Source organism: Falco peregrinus, chromosome 8 (assembly GCF_023634155.1).
Source record: "Falco peregrinus isolate bFalPer1 chromosome 8, bFalPer1.pri, whole genome shotgun sequence".
In the NCBI taxonomy this organism is placed as follows: domain Eukaryota; kingdom Metazoa; phylum Chordata; class Aves; order Falconiformes; family Falconidae; genus Falco; species Falco peregrinus.
In genome coordinates this window covers 31,988,581-32,013,859 of record NC_073728.1, presented here as the reverse complement: position 1 = coordinate 32,013,859, position 25,279 = coordinate 31,988,581, and the positions used below count along the sequence as shown (strand labels likewise).

The window sequence follows — 25,279 nt, the reverse complement described above, 5'->3', positions numbered from 1 at the left end:
CCTTGATACTGGCTGCCTTATCTGCCTTTTCCATTTCTACCAGCATGCTTTGTATGGATGAGAAGAGGTTTCTGAGGAATGGCACCACAGCAAGCTCCACCTATTTAGGAGAGACACCATTTGATATCCCATGCCTGTGATTAGCAGAGGGGATGACTGTTATTTTTAAATTAGAATTGTGGTCTAAAACAACCATTAAAAAATGCTCTGTTCTATGCAGTCTGCTGTCATCATCCCAGATGCTGATTTTTAGACTCCACAAGTAACCATAAATATCATTCTATTCCTTTCAGCCCCACAGACTCAAATTGGATTGAAAGAATGTTTGACTTTGGTTGTCAGATTAGGTCAGGGACAAATCTGTAGAATCTGAGTGTCTGAACTCAGATCTGGCACAGCCTTGTGCTCTGAATTGCTTGCTAGGAGATTCTAAATTCCCATTAACCTTTTAGGAAACTTTGATGAACTTTCATGCTCTGGCACCTGAAATAGTAGTATTTCAGTAGGTGACTGAAATAGGTGATTCCATAATATTCATGTTATCTTTTCTCTGGTAATTAAATTCCAAACCGCTATCTCATGTACAAATCCTCTGAAAGATGAGTATTTGAAAGCTATAAATTGATACAGCTATTGCTGAGATCATAATCCAGATTTGGGATCTTTCTTCCAAAAATAAATGTCAGAATCGAACAATCTAACAAGTGGAGCTTGTTAGAATTTGCAATGTATGACATGCTCAGCCCGGGAAAACATTGCTAAAAAAAGGTTGCACCTTCTAGTTATAGATGTCTATGTCATATGCGATACACATGGAAGAGAGCTTGTGTTGACTCTTAGCTGTTGGTGGAGCCTGCAGTGCTGAGTGGCTGCTGAATATGAGCTGCGCAACCTTGAGAATAATGAAATTCATCAAATTTGAGTTCTGTGGTGTTCTTTTTGCCATTTTTATTCAGGAATGAACCCATGTGTAACAATATCTTCTTGGAAAGATTTAAATATTCAGAGGAAATGCTACTTTTCAAAATGTGTTTACCTACATAGATCACACAGACAATGGAATAGAAAAATGACATGGCAAGAGATTCTTTTAGGATTAAATGATACTTCAGATATGCCTTTGTTTCGTTCTTCCATGCACTGCCTAAAGCAGCTTTGTGCACATTGTACTTTGTCCTTTTCATTTAAAATAGACCCATCAGCTTAGATGGCACCTCTTGTCTAGTTGCTTTCTCAGGTTCTCAGTGCAGCTGCTTTCATAGAGGGCTTTTCTCTCTCTGCTCCCTTTTCCTTATAGAATGTGACATTCTCCAGCAAGGCCATTAAGAAAACCTTTCTTAAGAACCAGAAGGGAAGCAATTTCCTCTAAATTTCAACAAAAATCCAAAACAAACTGACGTTAATAGGCAGCTTTTTCATTATTGATTTTCAAATAAGATTTCTATTTTATTATTTGTTTTGATGGCAGATGCCTCATCCACAAAGACCTCAAAGCCTACTGAGAAGAAGACCAAGAAGCCTAAGACCACACTTCCCCCTGTGCTGCCAACAGAGAGTAAGTGACAGTGATTTTGATTACTTTCTTTCCAGTGGAAACAAAAGAGTGCTTTGGCATTCTGTGGTTATTCCCTTCTGTTTGCAGGCACAGTATCGGAAGCTTGTGTTATTTCTTTAACCCTTGCACATAAATCATGAGAAATTATTTTTTTGCCTTGCGGGAATTAGAACTACGTGCTGAAACCGTGAGGTCAGACCTAGCCCATTGTATTCTCATTTTTCCATAATGGTGCAATAAACTGATGACACACATTTATTTTGGGCTGCCTCCCAAAAAGCACAGAAATTCTTGAGTAGTTTGGTTTAAGCCATGTTGTGTCCCGTGCAGACAATATACTATCTTACCATGGGTAGGCAAAGGATCTTGACTGAAATGTGCTGTAGCATAATCTGTCCTTTTTTTCCATGACGATGAGGAGTGGTTTGGTGAATTTTACACTCCTTGTTTTAAACCTAAATCTTTTACTTGCTTTTAATGCTTTCTGAAATAATTAATCAGCTATAAATTCCCATGTTTGCTACCCTGCATACATGCATTTGTTTAAGGGGAAAATTCAAATGGTAAAGGCAGAACAATAATACCAGTTTAGAAATTCCTAATACTACTACTAAGTAGTATTTTGAAACTAAGTGTCCATGGGATAAAAATATCTTTATCAAAACAAATATTATAAAAATAGTCTTTTATCAAAAACTGGACACTGAAAGTTGCCTATCGAAGATGTTCACCATGTTCCTAAAAAAGATGTAAAGACATGGTTCTAATGGAAACAAAGTATTTTATCCAGTGTGCTCTCAAAAAACCAAAAACAAAACAAAAAACAAAAACAAACAAAAAAAAACCCCAAAAAACAAAAACTACAACCTGATTTTCTAGCATGGAACATTTTCAGCTGCTTTCAGCAGGACTCAGTGAAATTTTTTACTGGTTGATAATCACAGGTAATAATTGCGCTTCTGGAATAGCTGACTTGCATAGAGCAATGACCTGAGCTACAGCTGTTTCTGAATTGCTGGCTGAGCATTGTAACTTTCCCTCCAGCCAATCATTTGGGGGTGTGGGACGGGTCACACCAACATGGTCCACCTCTGCACCTGAGCTTCAAATGTAGTAAATAATAGCAATTAAGAACAATCATTTTGTTCTTGAATATCAATAGAAAAGAAAGATTTAAAGCCATTTAAATCTCCATGGAATAACGTTTTGAATATTATTTCCTACACACACAAATATTTCCTCTGATCCTCCAGCAGTGTTATCAATAGTAGCTTTCCCAGGAGAAATTGTGAGTTGGGAACTAAGTCTAAATATGCGGATATATTACCTGATCCACATCCTGCTGAAATCACTGCTTGTCTTGCTGTTGATTTTAATGGAAACTGGATATAGGTAACAAAACAGAAGCTACCAGCTCTGGCTTCAGAAATTATTGGGAAAGGATGGTTGAAATGAGGGTGAATGGTTTTCTTAAGGTTGCTCCATGGCATATTGTATTAGTGTTTAAAGTTCTTAAAGTTCTCATCAGCTCTTTTTTCAAAATACCTTTAAAACATCTTTCCTGTTACACTTAAAACATCAATGTAACTAAAAAGAATGTTAGGAAGCTGGGCTTTGGAAGAGCTTTTGGAGAATTTTGGAAAAATGCATATTTAATTTAAAAAGGATTTGGCTGCAGGGATTCCACAGGTGGTTTTTAACATCTCAGCCTCAGTCTCTGAGGACTGTAGGTATTTGTCTGCTTGAAATGAGTGTTATATTTGTACGTTTGTCAGGGGCAAAATATACAAAACTGATCCAGTAGACTTCATAGTTTCAATTTAAACTGAAATCCCTTTCAGATGTAGAGATTTTAAAGTTCCTTAACTGAAAGAGAGTGGGTTTAACAAGTCAGATATTTGTGCATCTTTTCTGTATTTCCCTCAAAAAGGTTATTAAAGAATGACTGTGAATTAAGATGTCCCAGTCTAATAAGGAGATAAATTTTTACTCTGATCTCTTCTAGTCTCTGTTGCCACATTACTCACCAACAGTCCTAATGGCAAGCAGAGTGTAAGGAATTATGTTGAAGAACTGCAGAACAAAAATTCCTAATAATCCCACTGAATAAATTCTGAATTTTGAATACTGAATTCATTCACAACAGTATATACTGTATGGGGTACAGAAACTATATACTCTCTGTCATTTTTAGAAATACTTCCCAGGAAAAAAATAATCTATACTTTTTCTGTAAGAAAGCACAAGTTAAATTTCATGGTTAGAATCTATGTCAACCTTTTCTCCCTTCAGACAAATTATTAAGTGGTCCTCGGTTTTTGCCCTGGTAGAAACCCTCAGGAAGGTAAATAATTTTTAGTTCCTGAAAGGAAAGATCAGTAGATTTCCTTTTGTAAAAGAGAATGAGTTTTTTTGGTATGTTAATCTGTAGAATTACTCTACTGTGAGAAAAGTTACTGACCCAGGTCATTTGACTGCTCATTATGACAACATTTTTATTACTGGAAGCTTGGACTTTGTAGGCTATAGAAATCCAATAGTAAGATTTTGGGGCATTATCTCTTTTGAAATGCAATACATGGTGGACTCGGGTTTAGAACAAGCAGTTGTTTTCAGAAAAACATCTATGAAGGCAGCTTTGTTGCGTTCAAGGTTTCAGAAATCTCTGAATGGATGCTTGCAGTGTTTACATGCAGAAAGGTTGCTCCCATGCTAGCAAATTAGGAAAATTATGATGTATTTCTTTTTTCTTACCATTAATATTTTGTCACCAGAATTTACTGATAGTTATGACTCTGCAGAATGCAATCTGCTATGATAAACAGAATAAATAATGTTTCTGAGATTAACAAACAGATCCACCTTTGAATCTGAGTGGAATCAATCATGAGGAAGAATGGAGGAAAGACACTTCTTTTTTAATGTTGGAAATAGTTCATTCTTCACTGACTGTAGTGACTTAGGCTTTGTCACTTGTGTCTTTGCTGGGTGGATATGAAATGCTACTGAGTTAGAATAATAAAGTGTTAGGTTTCTTCTGCAGACGTATAAAAGACTAGAAGAGGCAGTGGAAAATTGGAACCTTTCATTATTTATTATACTGCATACTCCATGCTATGCCAATCAGTGGATAATATAAGGGTCTTCTAGTTTAACATAGCCCTGCAACGGAATTACTAAGCCAAAAACACCACTTAAGCATTTCTGTAGAGAGCTTTGAAAGCATCTGCTGTACAGGGATTTGGGCACCCAATTCCCCTTGAAATTAGAAGTTACTTCAGATTAGGCTTAAAGGGAATTACTTATTTCAATTATCAAGGCCACCTGCAAAACCTTCAGTGTCTATTAAATAAATGGTTTTGTTCCATCAGACTGTGGAAAAATCAAAGTGCTGCTTGAGATTTTAAAGAGTAAATACTGATTTGAAGTTTTAAAAATAAATATTCTCTTTTTCAAAAAATCTGCTATTGCTCCACACTTCCTAATATTTGTCCTCCATAATGTGTCTTAAGCTGAGAACCAAAACAGCAGTAAACCATAGCTGGAGTAGTTAGCCCAAGATCAGGCACATCCATTTGCAGGTCTAAAACCCAACTTTCTTGATTCTCTGTCTTGTGATTATTTTGCATGCGATATCCAAAATACTACAGATACTTTTTTAAATTGACATGCCAAAAATTTACATAAAACATGACTTTTCCTAAAGGACTTTTTTCCGAAGGTTTTTTCCTAGATTTGCTGAGGGAAATGGCATATTACAAGAGTTAGATGCTATTTTTTAAACTTCACCAGGGCTGAGCCATGCAACATAACATTACTATAGTAGGAAGAAACTGTATCCCAGTTGCTGTTACTGAGAAAAGAATGGGCTTTCATGTTTTAGAAGATAACCCTCCTAATTGTAAGCATTGGATTAAAGTGTTTGGAAAGAAATGCCCACTGTATTTTGTATGGCTAATTCACAGCACTAATTCCAGTAAATATTAAGAGATGGCAATTATCACCTGTCATACCAGTGGTATGAAAACCTAACAGGATATCCTGGATTCCCTTATCTGAATAAGACTTGTTGAATCTGCTGTTCTCATATCTAAACCTCATATGTTGAAGGGATGACCCAGCACAGAGTTTGGTTTTGCAAATGAAAGTTTTGCTCAGTTAAAAATAAAGTTACATCAAATAACTTCTTCCCTGTATCTTCAAGTAAATGATCCCAAATTGCATTATTTAGCATTATTTGGTATCTTGCTGATATAAATCTTTTACATCTGCTACTATATGAAATGTTTGATTTCATGTCAAACACATTTTTGGTTAAGTAATGATGTACTCTCTTGCTGACAGTTGTTAATAAGATGTCACCACTGACACTGTACAGATCAAATCCTCTGGAAGGCTGCACTGTTATCTTCCCAGATCTAATTTCTCATCATTACTGGTACTTGAATGCAAGTCTGAGCAGTGGCATCTCTGGAAAAGTATGTCATAAAAGTAAATATGTCAGACAGGACTCCTTATCATGGTGGGTTGTTGTTGTTTTTTTTCCGGGGGGGGTGGGGGGGGTGGGGAGGGATTCTAAGCATTTTAATTACTATGGAAAAAATGTGAGTCTGTGGCCAAGTGATTAGTATGCAGCTCTGTTATTTACTCTTCAATAAACAATCTTGTGTTGATTAATAAACAGTCAGAGAATCCAAATGTGCAAGCACCACTTTAAGAAAATGTCGTTAAAACATTAAACTTGATATGTCCATTTTAGATAATAGATAACTAAATCAGTAATCACTTCAAGTTTTTTGTTGTTTTCCATTCTGTCAACATTATTTGAAGCATGGCACTGATGAATATAAAGAGTTTCAGAGTCTTCATTTCATGTCAGACTGTTTTGTCCTCAGTATAAAACTTGCCACTTTCTAAGGGAAGAACTCAGTTACTGAGAAAGTAACTGATCAGGTCGGAGATGTTCTTTTAATTGCAGAAATAAGAGCACCAAGTAGCAGCTGTGATCTGGTGACTGTGCTGTTGCTGTCCTCTTTGGTCCCTGGGACAGTCTGAGGTGCTTTTGAGGGTCAGTGAGGCTATTCCAGCCAGTTCTCAGTCCCATTCATTTCCCCGAAGGTCCATGCTGCTTTACGCTTGGCTGTTGCAAGAAGAACCACGACGTTTTGTGCAGGGGTGCAAGCACTTAGTGTGTTGGAACAATATCAGTTGCATTGGTAGGGAAGCCTCTGACCAAACTTTTTCCAAGAGAAGCTGAAAAATCCCTCCTCTAGTGTATGTAAATAAAATTGCCATGAGCTATTTTTAAGACATGATTTCTCTGCAACTCTGAATAATGAAAAGTGCTGACTTCATTCCTCAAGACTGGGGTCCAAGGGTGAATAACTGTGGCACGAGTCCTAAGAGCCACGTTAGGCTGAAGTAAAAAAGGCAATGTAAGATTTAACTTGATGACTCTGAAGGTTGGTTGCCTCCAGAGATGAAAAGAAAATTCAGTTACTGTTTGTACAAAGACAGCAATGGAGAAACTAATTTGTTGTGTACTTGATTTCTCCTTAATGCCCAGTTCAGCACTGTTTAGCTAATGACGGGTAGGCATTTTGAATCTCTGCAAAATTACTATACAGCTCACACCATACTGACATTTTCTGAGTTAATGTTGGCACAGAACAGTATTTTCCATGTGTTTTTCATACAGTCCATCCTACATATTTGTATGTTGACAGAAGAAGACAGAAATGTTTATTGACTGTCTCACACAGAGAAAAATGAGTACAGTTGTTGCAACGTGGACTTGAACTGAAGAGGTGCCATGCATCGTTAATTCCCAGTTAAGTCATTGACTAGAAATTGCAGATCTAGGCATGTAATAGAAGCATTTACCACAGTTTCTTCTCTATAAAACAAGGAACATAAATCCCATTGCTTAATTAATGTGCAAAAGCATATAACACTTAGCTTTTCCCACTGAAATAATTTGGAGGTCCTGAATGTCCAAATGACCTGACAGCATTTTCCTACATAATAGACTGGGTAGCAAGCTAGTAACCTAGTTTGGATTCTTGTTCCTACACACTTGGGCACAGCATTTTGGCATCTAATTGTAGATGTTCTTGCAGCACATGAGAAATAGGAAAATTAAATCTATATTTAAGAAACTAACATTGCTTTCTTTCTCCCACCAGAGCTTTTAGTGGAATTCACATGACCTGATTTGTTTATAAGCTCTATTTGATACTGGATCTCTTCTGCACTTCTCAGATTTGCTTTAATTCCAGAAATTGCAGAAATTGCTCAAGCACCGTGCTGCTAAACTGATATGAAATTGTTTCTTTCTCCAGTAGAGGTGTTTTCAAATGCTGTTACTTTCAGTGTACTATATTGCATTATTGAAGCTCTGAGTGTGCTAGTATATGCTAGCTCTCTCTTGACTGGGATGCAAGAGTGAGTATTTCCTGGATTTTTATTCTTGAGAAGGAGGAGGCTGGATTTTTTTTCAGTTAGAGGACAATCTCTGCACAATTTAGAAACTAAATATGAGATGCTGCAACAAAATGACAGTTGTTTTTAATGACAAGAAAAAAAATCCAACTATTAAAAAGCTTTGAAACACATGAACTCAAAGAACTGAGTTGTATGGTATTTAGTTTTCTAATTTCTGCTTGTCATCAAATTTAAGCCAGGGTTGCTTTCTATGTTATTGTATTTAGATAATAAACAGTTATTTGGAAACAGTACGAGGAATTTGCTCATGGAGAAACAATGAAGTGAAATTGTTTAAGCTTTCAAACCTTGATGAAGTTTTCAGGCTACTGGTGTTTTGTGACTGTCGCAATTAGCACAGGTTCATGAATGTACAAATAAATTGGTAAGTAATGATGTGTTGTCTTTCTCTACTACAGTTGTAGCCATCATCTTTCTCCTATTTCATCGTGTCTGTGCTAATTAATACCTGTAATAAGTTTTTGTTCCATCAATGAAGTCTGTGACAGAAGCAAGGTTAGAACTGAATAATTCATTGCCTTGACCACAAGGCCAAGTTCTGCACTAGGTCTCAGTCAGTCCATGCTTTCTAGCATAGCAGAGAGTAGAGAAGCTTTACAGTCAACAGTCACCTTTGATTCAGATCCTGATATCTATCCCCAGAAGGGTCTGATGGAGGTTACACTGTAATTCATTTACATGTGGCAGAGCGACACGTCAAAATGTCATGTTCCACATGTCTGAAGCATTCAAGTGAGATAGGGAAGAAGGAGCAGAGACTTGAATCTGGTTTTCCATCTCCTTATATTCTTGTTACCATGATATCTGACACATTACAGACATGACTTCTTTTTTCAATTTCTCTAAATGGAAACTCTGAAAAAAAAATTTAGTTCCTCTCAGATGAAATCTTGAAAAGTTTTGCATGAGGGGAAAATGGTTTCCTATATGACTATAGTGTCATTAGTAAGTCATTAGCCCTTCTCCTATCCTGAACTAAAATAAAGCTATTCCACAAACAGACAGGAGCAGGGAAATGTCTTGCTCTTTATGTTAACAGAGTTAGGTACTTATTGTACTTGTTTACCAGGTCCTGAAATCCATCATTATGGAAGACATGCACGTGATTTTAGGCATGTTCCTCAATAAAGACAATGGGAATTACGGACTGGTTGGAAATGCTATCTTGAGTACTGATGTTTTTTTCAGACCGTAAGTTTTACTTCATGCTTTATGAAAGCAAGTTGTGCAGAGAGCCATTTCAGGGGAGGGCTATGCCTATTTTTAGTAAAATTCCAAAAAAGGGAAACAAAAAGTTAGAGGCTTCTGAACATATCTGCTCTCACTAATTCACCATCAGGGCAAAGAACGGCACAACCAAATGTCCCACAGCTATCAGCCTGTATGGGATCTTTACCTTTTTTAGTTTATGTCCCCCCACCCAGGCACAAGCTCTCTAAGAGGCAAACCTGCCTATAAAGTTATGTAAATACCAGCCCTGTGATGTTTACATTAAGTTGTTTCTGGAAGACAGATTCATTTAAGGAGGGAATATTATGTCCTTTATCTTCCAGGCTGGTTTTCAACTTCAGCCTGTTTCAATGTAAATATCAAAAGAGAGACAAACTGTCTTTTTTTCAAAAAGCAGCAGAGGCAGACTTGAACTAACATTCCCAAGAGGTTTGAATATTTTAATGAAAACAGTTGTTTGACCTCGTAAGCTTTGGGTAATCTTATTAGATTTTTTTCGCTGTCTCCAGAAGCTTTTCAAACAAAAATTGCATTTCAAAAAGATGCATGTGATGAGCTGGTACTCTTAAGGAAGATCTAAGAAGAGTGGAGTGCACACTACTGGCCAAAGAAGTCTACTTTACAGACCCAGAGAGACATCCTTGTACTCATCCCCTTCCACAGTGCTCCTGCCTTTCATGTCAGCTCAGGGCTATTTGTGTCTGCAAAACAGGATATTCAGCTAGACCTTCCAGCAACCCTTTGTAATCTGCATGGTTTGATGAAGTCCAGTGACAGTCTGTGTATCCTCAGTTAAGTGAATGTAATGTCCTGGTGGGTAAAAACTAAAAATTAAACAAAAAGTTTGTATTTATATATAAAAAGAAGTACCCTAGCTGAATGAGGTGATAGGTTTGTGTTCTTTGCTTTCCTGCTATGGAAATCTTCGTTGAGGTGAGAGCCTTTTGAACTGTCTTAAGCACAGTCCTTCGTTATTGCAGGGCCAGGAGGGGCACCATGCATTTATTCCACTTACAGCGTAAATATAATACCTGGTGGTTCATTATACATCCTAGCCTGTATTGAAACATTGTTCTTTAGCAGTGATTAATTGAATGTCACTGACTGTAGTTGTGAATGAACAAATTATGTTATTGGGGGCCCTTCCATGATGAACCAAGAGCGGCTGACAGTAGGCAAAGAAAAGTGGGCAGGTTATCTGAGTATATAAATATCCATTCTGTGCATGTATTATGCAAAGGCAGAGAATGACATTGTCAGCCAAGACAAAAAAAAATATATTGAGATATTAAGAGTCAGAGTGAAACATGAGCATTTAGAGTCTGATGACTCCACTAGCACCTTGCTTGTTAAGTAAGGTACAACAACACATATACAGTGTAGGCCAAGAGGCAGTAACTAAGTGAAAATCATGCTGGATTAAGGAATTTGCTTTTCCTCCTATTTGTCTGCAGTGATATTTCTGAAAAATAGCAATAGTATCTGAAACCCAAGGTGGCATTTGACAGACGGTGCTTTTTTCTCATCCTTGGTGCCCTTTGTTCATATGGGGCTTAATGGAATGTGGAAGTAAATTAATGTTATTGCTTTAGCTTGTATTAAAAGTTATAGCTCCAAGAGGAGGTAACCAGTTATTTCATTCTCAGTTCAGGAAAGACCCAAGGATCTGACATCAAATACAGCATGTGTGCATACGAAAACGTTTATGTGTTTTTAAATCATATAACTGAGTTCGTTTGCATGGGATTATGCATCTAATGAGTAACTAATAGATTATTTCCATTAATGGGGATGTTTAACAGCAGATGATAGGCCAGACTCTACAGCCCTTCCAGCTGGCACCTGATAAGTAGTTTTATCCATGTAACTGTGACTACAGCCTGAAGTAAAGCCCACACAGAAGACGTGGCAGGACAGATACCTAGCTTGTGCCCTGATGGTCCAGTTATACTAGGTTAAACACCTCACAAGTATTAATCTAAACTTTAATTAGTTGTTGAGCTGTCATTGAAGAAAGGCTTCCTTGGGAGGTATCCAAGTATTCTTTTTTGACCCGGCTGTAAGTACTGTAAGAATATCCTACCTCTCCATTATTGTGTTTCTGGTTTCTACAAAATCACTAAAGACTGAGCATATGAAAGATCAGCAAACTTTGAGAGAAAGTTACTATAAAATGGAAGTGTATAAAAAAGGTGGCAAAAAATTCTTCTATATTCAGTGCATAGTGAAATATTCTCCAGAATGAACTGAATAAACACTGGTGTTGACAGCTGAATCGTTACCTATTTATTAAAGCATTTGGTCTTTTAGCAACTTATAGCGCATCATTTACTATCTCCAGTGACACTAAAACTTAAAATGAATCTTCACATCTGTCTGTTGCTTGTAACATTAAACTCCCATGGTGGATTCATAGCTCACGACTCCTTATTCATGGGGCATCAGGTGATGTGTTCCCTGGGTATCATACTGCAGCAAAGGGGGGTAAAATAATAGACTCTTTTTATTTGTTTGGTGGATTCGGGGGGATTTTTTTGCTGCTCAGTGTCTTGTGACTTTGAAATAACTTCAGTAAAGAATGAACCAAAAAATTCAAACCTTTTGAGACTGTTATGGCTATAACTAGGCACCTATTTATATTCTGCAAGATATTCAAAAGCACTTAGTAGATACTGCTTCTGTGGGAGGCAATAACATCTTAAAAGCCAGATTATTTCAGTCAAGCTGCCTGCTTGAGCATAAAAGAATAAGAAATGTCCTTTCACAGTAGAGTCCTTCCTCTGCCGAGGATGCTTAGGATAGCAAACAAAAAGAAAGTGCTCTAAAGGGAACAAGCCCCTCCACTTCTGGAATTCAGGGGTTTGAAGGTATCCAGACTGTTAAATTTAATGGCCACCACTAGACCTAACTCCTATGAATCTGTCCTTTTGAACCTGTTTATGTTTCTGTCTTGCAAAACATTACTTGGCTGTGAACAGATTATCCATGCTATATTTAAAAATATTTCTTTTGTTTCTTTGATGCCTGCTGCCTGGTAATTTAATTTGGTGGTCCCTAGTTCTTGTTTTGTGAAAAACAGTTAATAGCTGTTTTCTATCTACCTGTCTTCTCTACTGTCTTTCTGCTTACCATTCATTATTTGTAGAACATTGTCTTCCCAAATTTTATGTGCCCATATTTCAAATTCTGGGCTGTACGTTTTGATGCCATGACTCTTTCCTTTCTGAATACAGCAAAAAGTTGTCCCTGCCTAAGGAGGAGGAGGAGGGGTGATACTAGTATTTACTGCCCATATATTGCTGTTTCCTTGCTAGCTCACAGGTGGTATCAGCAGCAGCATGTGGTGGTAACCCGCCTAGTTTTAACTGAGCTCATTCAGCATTGATTATGCTGGAAATCTGATCAGAATTGACCCCAGTTAAACTGCTATAATGAACAGACAGACTATGAGAGATGTGTGGCAGGTTTATTTGATTCTTTTAGAAGTTCTGGCTTCAACTGTGAATATTCTGAGGATCATTCAATGTTTTTAAAAATATTTTTAATTCTTGAGTTAAATATGCTGAAAGAACATATATTTTCAGGTGCCAACAAAGCATAGCTATGGATGTAAGCTTTGCAATTAGTCTGGTATCTTCCAAAGCTCACCTTTGAATTTATTATTTTTTTTTAACTAGGTGAAGCAACAGTGAAGAAGAAACCAGCTCCAAAGACTCCTCCAAAAGCAGGTAATTTGTTGCATGTGTAATCCTGTAGGAATAAATAATAAACCAATACAGTTTTAAGGAATGGACACTGCATTTCTACGAACAGCTGTTTGCCTACTAAGTTTATTTACATATGTGATTAAACGCTTGGTAAGCAAAGACCCTTTTTCAAACTTGTTCTTAAGGTTACACCGCACTAAGACTTAAATAATGAGCATCTAAAAAAGTTAATATTGAATAAGCTATAGCAATTATAAAAAAAAAATCCTACCATGTCAGCAGTAGTGTTGTAACTCATGTCCTTTGCTATATCCACAATATACCTTAGCCTTCTGTGAAAGAGATTTTTCTATGTATCACAGAATGCCACCTCTGCATGAGTAGTTACCATGAAGAAGCTGATAGATTCTACTTTTCCTCATAACTGGCATTATCGTAACCTGATCATGTGTTTGCACTCTCCTAGTCAAAGCTATCCATATTTAAAGTTACTCAGAATGTTCCTCTGTAGAAACCTGCTTTCAGTGTCTGAAAACTTTCTCAGACTTTTAAACTCTTCAAGCTGTTTTCTGTGCCAGATAGGTGCTTCAGCCTAGTTTCCTTCAGATGTTTTCAAAACAAACCCACTTTCCAAACAACAAGGGGGGGGGGGGGGGGGGGGGGGGGCGGGGCAGAGCTATTTTGTTTCAATTACATTGAAAAGAAAAAGAAAGTACTTTTTCACGCCCAGTAGCCCTGTGCTTTGGAGAGGAACATTACGTTAGGTAGCAAGGTCATTCTAATGGTAGGGAATGCTTTTTACCATTTCTGTCTATACGTCCTCAAACCCACTTCTCCCCCAGCCCTCATTCCCTGCCCCAGTTATTTTTTATTGTACTGCTCTTATAAAGCAACAGAACAGGTTTCATCCTGGAATTGTATGCGCTGTGATATTTCTGGCACCTGTCCCTAGCAGCTACCAGGGAGTCTGGCACACTCAGCATCACAACCAAGAGTCAGGAAGTAGCACTATTAGCAAGAGATGTTCTGCTGTCTATTGATACTCAAACAGTGAGAGGGAAGTTTTAATTTATAAATTTAATTTATAAATTAAATTTAAAAATTTAAAAATTATAACAATAAATAAAATTATAATAAATAAAAATAAAATTTATAAGAATTATAAATTTATACATTTATATAAAATAAAATAATAAAGAATTAAAAAATCAGGAGAAATACCTGATTCAGAAACGGAGGAGTATGAATGGGAATGCAAGATTTAAAAGAAAACTGTAATACACAAACAAAAGGATCTGTTATTGATCGCAGGAAAATTCAGTGTGATGGACAAATTTCCTCCCTTGTCTCTCTATTAGATGTCTCACATGATGTTTCCCTGGCTATGAAGCAAGAATCTTTGTAGGCAGGTGTTGAGTCTTAAATTTTCTGAATGCTGTTGACAATGTTAGGGAGCAGGTTTGCAGATCCCCTCAGGACATGCAAATCAATATGAAGTTAGCTGGAGCCAGTCTTCAAAAATGCAAAGTGCAAAAGAAAAAAGTTTTTCTAACAAACCCAAAACAAAATTTCATAAGCTGTATATTTGGAATTGGTGGTAGATCTTAACACTTTTGGTCTTTTGATTTCTGTACCTTAGTTTTGCATAAGCAAACTCCTGACAGGTAGATTGCTGTTGCTTATCTACAGTAGAATTAACAATGTTCACATAACTTTCATTGCAAGCAACAGACAACTGCTAATGTGGATTTCAAATGGTGTTTTGAAACTGTTGAGCTAAGATACTTAAGTGTTTTGAATTTTAAGAAAAATTCAAAGTATAGTCACCTACAGAGATTATTTATTTGTTTGTTTGTTTGTTTATATTTTCATCAGCTACTCCTCCTCAGATTACTCAGTTCCCAGAAGACAGAAAAGTCCGTGCAGGTGAATCAGTGGAATTGTTTGCCAAGGTGGTAGGAACGGCACCCATAACTTGCACCTGGATGAAATTCCGTAAGCAGGTAAATTGTTTTCTGTTCTATTTAAACAATCATTGAAAAAGTAAAGCTGGAAAGGAACACCAACAACCCATCTTGTCCCTCTCCCTCCCCCAGGAACTGGCAAAGTACATGTCATTCCTGCCAGGTGTTTTCCTCACCTCTGCTGGAAACATTCCAATGATGAAGATTTCACAACCTCCATTAGCAACCTATTGTAGTGCTTAAATACCCATAGTGTTAGAAATTTTTTCGTAATGCCAAACTCAAGTCTTTCTTGCTACAGTTTAAACCCGTTGCTGTCTGTCCCCTCCTATTAAAAACGGTTGTTCCTTTGAGAAAAACTTTAGACCATGTAATTAAAGGATAGGTGATGTGAAAGACGTAGGTGTCTGAAAAATATCTGTCACAGGAAACATCTCTCCTTCAAAAATTACTTCTTCATTATGCTTGGTCTAAAGTTATGTCAGAGGGGCAAAATGCCATATAAGAAGCTTGAGTGAAACATCTAACAACACAAACATCACCACACAAGGCACAACAGTGATTATGCTGCTGTGAGTGCTCTCACCCCCTAGTTTTAAAGTTCCTTCTACTTGAATTTATTTCCTGTAACTCTATTACATGTGTCCTTTAAGGGCAGTTTCTAAAGAGAGTTGCTTTAACAAATAATAAAACCATTTTAAATCAAGTAACCCAAGGTGCGAGTGCAAACTGGAAGATGAACTGCCCTGTTAGGATATAGCAAATGTAAATATGTACTGTAGCTGCTATTCTGTTTATTTCATTCTGAACTTGTTATGCACTCTATAGAACATAAATAAAAACATCTCCTCCTACAAGGAAGTTTAGACTGTAAATCCAGATGTGTCAGCATTTAATTGAAGGAATTCAAAACAATTTGCTAGTGCAAAGGGTATTGCAAAGTCTGTCTTTGCTAACCCCAAATAACCTCTTATTTAGGGGAAAGGGTAGTTTTTTCCTTATCTCTTATATGTTCTTAAAATTCTTTAGTTTCAAGATTGGAGCTTAAAAGTGGCCTACTCATTTCTACAAAAATAGGTCTGAGAAGTTCCAGTGACATTCAGTGTCCTGTTTTGCTGAGCTATTTTGTAACATGTGGGTAAAATATACCCCTCAAAAGTGAGTTTCTGGTTTGTGCAGAATTCTGAGTTCATTGTTCAATACAACAAGTCTATTTACATAGATTTCAAGCCCATTTTTAAATGCAAAATTTATTTCATGAGAGACCAGCAGCTCATAATACCATCTCAGATCCATAATCTGTGATTCTACACCTTTTTTCTTTGTAAAATGTTATTTTTAATATCTTATACTTTCTTCTTTAGTTACTTACTATAAGACAATCTAAAGGTTTAAAAAAATCATATGTTAAAATGACATAAATTTTTAAATGGTTTATTATCACAGGTGAATGAGGAAAGAAAAAGACTTCAGGAAGGTTCATAAACACTGTAGGAGGACAAGTGAGGGCAGCAGGCTTTGGGGCATGTAGCAGTGCATGTGTTCTATCTCAGTTAAGGAGAAAGCAAGGACAGTCCTGCTCTTAGCCTTGCAATTTCTTATTCTCTGAATATATGAGACAAGATAAGGCAAACTAAATAGCCTTCATTTTTAATGAATTCTGAGAATACGTTGTAAGAGTCACTTATCTAAGAAGGAAGTGGTGGGAGGAAGAAGGGCATTGACATTATGTTGTCTGTTTTATAAGAACAGAGTGTACAGTTTCTGTAACTGCAGTATAGGATTATGAGGTTTTTAAATAATCTGTCATGTCTCCAGCTAATACTAATTAAAATATCTGATTAAATACTGATTAAAGTCTCCTTTGTCATTTATGCTATGATAGCTTTATTTCAATTAAAAACTAGTTCAGAATATGCCTCCAGAAAATAAAAATGCTATAGGAAAGCTAAATCTGCTCTTGTATCTCTCTCTCTGCATAGCTGTAGCATTACATCTCCGTTCCAGTCAACATCATCTTCAATTGTTCAAACCCAAGAAACTGTTTCCCTGGTTTATGTGGAAGTACAGAATAAGGCTGTTTGGGACAAGAGGACAAAAGTCACAGCTATGGATGATTTGCACATTGGCCTTTAAAGGGAAATGGTGTCTGAATTAGGGTGTTTGGAGCTAAACCCTTGTTCTGCTGTGGTCTCTGCGAGATATGTGAGACCAAACAGTTCTTTTGCCAATTACATACACACTTGGCACTTTCAGCCTGTCAAAGAGGAGTTAGAAAGTGAAATTCCTGTTCCTTAGTGGAGTCCCAGAACACCAATGCTCCCTGTTGCTTTTGCAGGACTGGAGCCATTATAATGTTCCACTGCATTTTTAGATGTTTTGTGTTGATTACACTACCAGCTGCACATATTCACTGCTGTAACAGTTATCTGCAGATAATACTCAATATGGTAACCTTGTATTGTAATTTGAGCTCTTTCAGATGTGAAGAAATTTATCCCACAAAATCTTTTTTTTTCTTTTGAATTTGGCAGATTGAAGAAAATGAATATATTAAAATTGAGAATGCTGAAAACAGCAGCAAGCTAACAATATCATCAACAAAGCAGGAACACTGTGGATGTTATACCCTAGTTGTAGAGAACAAACTTGGCAGCAGACAAGCACAAGTCAACCTTACAGTTGTTGGTAAGTCCATAATAATGTTTTAGATATCTAGTCATTCTCTGTACATCACTCTACATTTGCTTTATATATGATGGCATGCAAAAAATTAAATAAAGCAATCAGATAAGACAACTGAAATGAAAAACTAGTACTTGAAGAAATGTCTGGACTGGACAGTGAGTAGTAAGAATTATCAGCAAGGTCAGTAACAATATACTGTGTTTTATTTAGAAAAAATCACTAATTACAGATAGAGGAACAAAATAGCTCAGACTTTAAAAAAATCCACAAGAATAAACCAGCTCATGTCTCCATTTTTTTGTTAGATACCACTTCTTTTTCCCATTAATATTTGCAGCATCCAGATGTTTGCTAGATGCAAATTTTAAAACTGTTAGTTCAAGAAGGATTGAGGTGGTTTCTATTAGACTGTGAATTTGAAAATATCCTGTTGCTTGAAGACTGGAGATTTTATCCTTTTAACTGAAATTACTTTCCTTATCTGCTGGTTTATAGTGACAAAAAGCAGTGAATAAAGGCACTGTTTTGAATATGAAGCCCTTCATTTTGGGGCTTTTACACACGTGTGTTCTAAAGCTTCAAACAGCCTTGCTAGATGACACATTCAGGCCATCAGGTTTGTTGTAGCGGGCTGTGGACAGCTGCAGACAGTTGTATACTGGTAACAGTTGCAGGATGTTTGCTGATAAAACTGCAGCCTAGACAGGTAGCTTGAGTGTGAGACGAAATCTAGAGCTGTGACATCTTGCTCTGAAAGGTCTAATGAACCTGCCCTGGTGTGGATACACAACGAATATTTTCCAGTGAGATCTGGGGAAGTTTTACGAGCAAAGAGGGTGATTTCATTAAAACACTAGTCTTCAGGATGGGAGTGTTTCTAGGCTGCGTTATCTGTGGCCTGCAGAAAGGTTTTGACACAAGGCGGCGGGGAGGGCAGAGCTCGCTCAGGCATTTGGACGAATTCTAGTTCAACCAGTAAGGCTGCATCCAAATCACACCCTCATAACTGCCTTGGCTCTGCTGTCCTAACAGATGTATGGGCTAGTGAGCAAGTAAAGATATGCAGGTATAGGGCTAGAGATGAAAATCTGACACCACTGAAATCAGAGGCAAAATACCATTAGCCCGAGTTGGAGTGGAAATTCATTCCAGCAATCCAGTGAGTAACATACAAAGTTTAATGAGCAGAATCACACTTTCAAGTAGAATATCCACTGCTAAAGAGTGAATGTCCCTCCATTGCATACTGCTATACATATTGTCAATGGAGGCCTCCTGGTTATTTAAATGAATTTCTTTCATCTGATCTGTGGCTTTCATTGCAGTTAAAAGATAAATGAATGAATGAGTATAGGTATCAAGTAGATTCCAGCAACGTGCCAAAGAATTCAAGATTAGACGAAAATAGAAAAAGTATTTCTGACATGATGCATAGGCAAATTGTATGACCCCTTCCAACAGTGCGTTGTACAGGTCAGAAGTATAGCTAGGTTAAAAAATTAACACTTTGAAAAATTGGTCCTTGAATAATCACCATACACATTGTTCTAGGTACAGCTTTTGGCTCCAAAGCCCCAACACAGCTGATCAGCAGCTAGAAGAATGGTAGGAGATTATTTGCTCTTCACATTTCCCTTTTTTTCACTCTTTCCTAGGCAACTGCTGCAGCCTTTTAACTATAGCAGGTTATTGGGCGCAATGGATGCTTTTTAGCTGAACTAAGGCCAACAGTTCCTATTATCTTGTCACTGTATGAGCCTTGACTCATTGTTATATAAGTCACTGTTTTCTGTCCTTTGGAGTTAATCTGTTTGAAAGTCTTTGAATTCTATAACCTTATAAAGCTACATCTCAGCCTCCTGCTTTGTTCTTCTATAAGAAATGTGCCAGAGAACAGTGGGATTCCCAGAGATGCTTTTGGGACAGTTGGGTGAAGAATCCTTACAATGTGCTGGAGTTTGCCATGTGTTTTGGCTGATGACAAGCTATCTGTTTCCAACTAAAAAGAATAAATTCCCTCTTGTAAAATCGCCAAGCTTTTCAGTGAGACATCTCGCTGATGTCAGCACTGCCAAAGGCACGACAAAGCCTCAAGATTCCTACTTGCTACATATGCATTTTAAGGCCAGATTCTTCCATCTGGGGTCTCAAAAATGTGGGAAAGGGAGAATAAATGTCTTCCTCCTAGGGAGTGGGTTGGAATCTCACCACTGAGATAAAATCCTTCATGCTATTTGCACCTTTAAAGACGTTAAATGTTCATGAAAGTTGGAAGGTACTTTTCTCCGGAGCCTGCTCCAGTCAAAATAGGGAAGCTTCTCTGAATGTGCGAAATGTGAGACTTCTTAATCTACCAAAGCTCATTCTTAGTCCTAAATTCTTACCTGTCCATTCTCTCTGCTCCACCCAAAGTACAGGGAAGAAACCTGCACTCCCTGCCGTGACCCACAATCATAACAAGCATTTGCGCAGAAAGCCCTGGCGCTCGAGTTCAGCTCTGTTTGCCTCAGCTATTTATAATAAGGTCTAAACTCTGCGTGAGCTGCCCCCCTCAAAGTTTACCAATAAAAGGCATATCTATGCATATGCTGTGTGCTCAAAACACTGCTGACTGACCACAGACTGCAAGTGAGTCTTGAATGTACTGAGGGAAACTATAAATACAGAGCATCTGCTTTCTGGAGGACTGTGTGTGAGCCAACCTAGAGCTATGTTTCTCAAAGGGCTAGCTAACAGCCTTGTCTGTTCTGAATTTTCTCAAATCAGACATTTGTTAAAATATAAAACAAAAAAATATGGAAATAAAGAAACATTTCTTGTATTATTACTCCTTACAACCATGTGGATTGCAAAGTCTTCATGCTGGTGGGCAAACTCCTCATGTGAAAGACTCCAATAAGCATTTCCCAAATTAAATTTGGACTGTAACACATGCCAGGGAGCAGGCTGCCCAGAAAAGCTGTGCAGTCTCCATCCTTGGCAGTATTCAAGTTCAGACTGGGTAAGCACCTGAACAATCTGGTCTGGCCTTATAGCTGATCCTGCTTTGAGCAGAAGGTCTAAAGACCTTCCTGAGGATATGGAAGACCATCCTGGATCTTGGTTTTATACTTTCGGTTGTCAAAGAGCTTTCTTTGTCAAAGACAAAAACCAAACCCTTATGACTTAAACTCTAACCAGAAGATAAAAAGGACTGAGCTTATCTGCCAGGATTCAAATCAGAAATGATCCTGCTATGATTTAAACTCTCAGTCCTAGACTGTACACTGTAGCTGGGTATGACTTTTAGAAAATTACTTTTAGGGAAAAAAAAAGCTGCCCTGCATTCCTTTGAATTTGGCTCCTAAAGTCTTTTATTTAACGACTCACAGTCAGACGCAGACTTCAACGGCAAGCTTAACTGAACTGAGCAGGGGTTCTGACATTTAAAGAGTTTGAATAGTATATGATTCAGTGCAGTCTGGGCCACGGAAAAAGATGCTCTTGAAAGAAACCCAACTTTATTCTAAGGACTTTTTTTCATTTGCAATTTTAATGAACATCAAGGAACAAAATGTCCATTACGCTCAGCCTCCAGTGTGAGCTGTTTGCAGTCCACACACCAGATGCACTGATACATAATCAGGTTGGAGGAGACTTGTTAATTGACAGGCACTGCAGTGTGGTGATGAGTAAACTGCACTGAGCCACAAGGACTGAGTCTTGAGCTTCACATTGATTCATTGTATAACTGTCTGTATATGCCCTAATAATAATAATGGGAGACCTGCAATAGAAGCGAGACATCCAAGTTAAGCAATGTCTTTTTTTAAAGGGTTGACTGGTCCCAAAATGTCCATGTTGAGCTTTTCTCTATTGTTATGATTAGGTCTCTTAAATAAGCAATGCCATTAGCTGAGTGATCTCTCTGGAGAGATTTTCAACATGTTTCTGCTCCAAAGTCAAAATGGCCTGATGTGAGACTGAGCTAATGATTTACAGCAGACAGTGTGTCAGATTGAAGCGGACTTCTGCTGCCAAAGCTATATTAAATGAACCAGTGATGACCTTAGGGTGAGACAGGACTGATTTAGGCACAGTAGATTTAGGTAGAGCCCTCACTCCACAGTGACAGGAAGAAATATTCATTCCTTTCATGCCATTCATTGGATGTATATGGGTAAATTTATCAAATCTATGTTCTAAACATGTTAGCTATGTGACAGGAATACCCCAGTCTGTAACCACTTTTGAAAAAGAAACTTGGTTTTCGTACTGGCTCAAGCTGGATACTATGGCAGACAGTCAAAAGAATAGCGGAGTATTCAACAAGGACAATTTGGCACTAGAGAAGTAATCTGTTCTGCAGCTATGCCACAAGCTTCCTTCATGATATGGAGCAAACTGCTTCATCTTTCCATGCCTAATATACAGGGGGAGGGGGGGGTCTGATGATTAATATTTGGTGAGTACTTTGGATATTAGTGATATCTTTTACTTTTTTTAACATAGAAGTAAAAACACATGCACTACCTACCTGGGGGATGATTTTGATCTACCTTGTTTGTCTTTTATAAATTCTTCAGATTGTTATTGTTCATGGTGTGGTATTGTATGAAAAAAATATTATCATGGTGATTAGCGAGCTAGATGGTAGATGTATGCAGAAGAATAAGAGCAATATCATTATACCCTGAGAGGCCTAAAGATAATTGTGGAGTTTGTTGTTACTCTAAGCATTTGTGCACATCCTGTGTACTGCATCCTCACATGCTGTTGGAAAGTGATAAACCAAATACTTAAAGGCATATATGACCATGTTGCACACAGGCATGCAAGCAGTGTAACACAAATTCACTAATACCTGTTCCTCTGCATGAGGTTACGATTCCATACTTTAGCTGGGGTGGAGAAGTTACTTTCTGTGAGGAAACTGTTAACTTCTATGCCTTTAGCAGGACCTGTATGACCAGAATCTTTCCAAGCAAAAATGAGAAAATAAAAGTTTAGCTTAAGAACTTATCGGCACTAACTCCAACAGTCATTGAATACAACGGTAGGATTATTAATTGCTTATATGAAGGGCTTGGTCCTGGTTCAACAAGTGACATACATCACGCTATATTAGCATTAGTTCTCTGCCCTGAACTGTTACAAGGAAATGTGGTAGTGTAACCAACAGTTCACAGTGGCACTATCAGCATTTTATGTGTCTGAGAAATCTGGCTCAGTCCTAGCTGCTCAGACCGAGTGGATCCAGCGGTGGTCAGAAACTGTGTGCTCTCTCTGGAAAAGTAAGTGCAGTCATCTGTGAAGCAGATAGTGAAGCAGTAAAAACACAGAGCCTTCCACAGAGAATACTGCAGCTCAGAAGTACTAACGCAAATGCTTCTGAAACTTCATCTTCTTTTGAGAAACAGATTGTATCTTGCAATATCCATGTGATTCCTTGTTTACACTTAGGGTCGAGAATGCAGTGAATTTCCTAAGAATATGTGGGTGGACTCAGTCTCTAACCTTCAGCCTTTTAAATTCCTCTGAATTGCTGGAGGATTTTTGTCACCAGTTTCATGGTTAAAGGGCAACTAGACTGGTGGTTAAGGAAGAGATGTTTTACGTTGCTGCTGTTTTAGTTCAACAGCGTTGTAACCTCGGCTGTCAGCCTCCCTGCTAATGCTTGGTGCTGCAACTCTGCACCTGTATCAAAACTAAATTTTCACAGCAAGATAAAAATGTATAGAGGAAAAACAATTTACGTTGTCCTATGCATCAGTGCTGGTACACAGATGCAGATTTATTCCTTGAAGAGCCATCTAATTTCAATTTCTGTTTGGAGAAATTCCAGTAGAACTCCCCACTTAGTTATTTTTCCCGATAACTTACCTCACCTTTCTTCTGATGAAGAAAAGGAAAGATCATGACAGTATTTCTCACAACAAAATTACTTTATTTTACATGCTGTGAAATGCTAGAAATGTCCTAGTTACTAAGAAGCTATTCATCAGGACTCCTGCACATGAACATGGGGTTCCAAGGACCCCAGCTCACCCTGGTGGAGTCCTGGAATCTACTGATAGTCTTACTGGGGTTAGTCCTAACATTTATTCCACCTTTATGGGAGCTCTAATTCAATCAGTTATCAAACCAGATGCCTAACGTGTAGCACATCAGTAATTCAAGTAGCTTGTTGGTTCAGGCATAAGAGCAGATGGTTTAGAAAAAGGGCTCCTGAGAATGCACTGTATATTTGTTAGTTCCGTTAGGCCTGTGGCAGAAGGAGATGTTCTTGTGCTGAGGCCATGTGCATGGGAGTGGTGAGCTCTGGTTTTGTTCCCAGCTCCATTCTCCTGCGTGTCCTTGGGCAAGGTCATTTTTCTCTTTTATGCCTCAGTTGCCCTGGCTGGCAAGGCGGGAACAACAGCACAAAGTGGTGCTTTGGGCCTCCAGTATTTGTAAGCTACTTTATCTGCAGGTCTCAAAAGGGCAGTTTTTAAATAGCTTTATGTCAGAGTTATCAGGAGGGGCAATATGCTGAGGGATCACACTTCAAGGAGGCTAGCAGCAGTCTGCAGGGTGGATTACAGAGGAGGTGTGACTTTCAAACTCTGGTCCCCTGAGCTAACTAACCTTGTCAATGTTGTCTTTGGCTCTGCTGGGGAGGCTGTTTCATTAGCAGTAAATTGCTGTTCATATCATCTTCTCTTTGTTGTTTTGCAGGAAAACACAGGCATTGTTTTCTAATTTAATTTTATCCTAAACCTATGGTATACTAACAGCCAGAAGGGCGTTAATGGTTGTTACAGCGTGTTAAGGGCTAATAATATCTCTGCTTATAGCACTCCTATGCCTTGGAAAAAAAGCTGCAGGGCATAGCTTTCCGAGCAAAGCAGAAAGGTCTGCCATGACCCCAAGCCCCGTCAGCAATAATGCCAAGTTCAGTTATGACCTTTTATGGTTTCGTTTTTCTCCTGCTGATGAATTTCAAATGAAGTCTTTGCCAGTGCTGTCGGCATGGACAGTGTTCAACTCGCTTTTGCAGCATATTAAATACCTTCTCTGGCTAAACAGCTTGTGGAATGGAATTAAATCGTTTCTTTCTGTCTGTTCTTTATCTGGCAGACAGATATCACAATAGCTAATAATAGTATTATACAGTAACATGATAACTGGATTTAGAAAGAAAACCAAATCAATTTTGAGAACAGATAAAGAAAACTACTTAAGAGGCATTGCTTCAGTGTTGTCTCTGTTCATAAAAGAAAAATAACTCTTTTCATAGGCTGCAGTTATACTGTTCTCAGTTTCCAGAGGCTGTCCACTGGAATGGCACTGCTTCTTAAAAGCCCACTGGCGCCCCGCAAGCTCTTAATGTGTAGCAAACCCTATTGCCTTGCTTTGGCTCAGCCTGACCCTCACATCAAGTAGCAGAACAATTTCCATTTCCCTGCACTCAGAGTTAGATAAGGAGATTGCTGCCTTTTTTGGTCTCCTGGAATGGTGCTTGTGTTCTGTGGACTCTGTAAATTGAGCCACATAGAGAAGGCAGTGAGATCTGGATAGCACAGTTCCGTGTTATGTGGGTGTCCTGGATGAGCTGTTGGTTCTACACCTACGAAGAAAGAGAAAAAGTACCTTTCCTTATCAGGAGGAAT

At 38.0% G+C, this 25,279-nt stretch overlaps 1 protein-coding gene across 2 annotated transcripts in view; it reads left to right on the top strand.

Annotated features, from left to right (window-relative positions):
- MYLK (myosin light chain kinase) overlaps positions 1–25,279 on the top strand; it is a 216,412-nt gene that overhangs the window by 154,616 nt on the left and 36,517 nt on the right. For both annotated transcript variants that reach the window (XM_013304740.3, XM_027796454.2), the window contains 4 exons: positions 1,469–1,555; positions 12,967–13,017; positions 14,872–14,999; positions 17,495–17,648. In XM_013304740.3, coding sequence (XP_013160194.2) covers positions 1,469–1,555; positions 12,967–13,017; positions 14,872–14,999; positions 17,495–17,648 — 420 coding nt within the window. The remainder of the gene's footprint in view (positions 1–1,468; positions 1,556–12,966; positions 13,018–14,871; positions 15,000–17,494; positions 17,649–25,279) is intronic.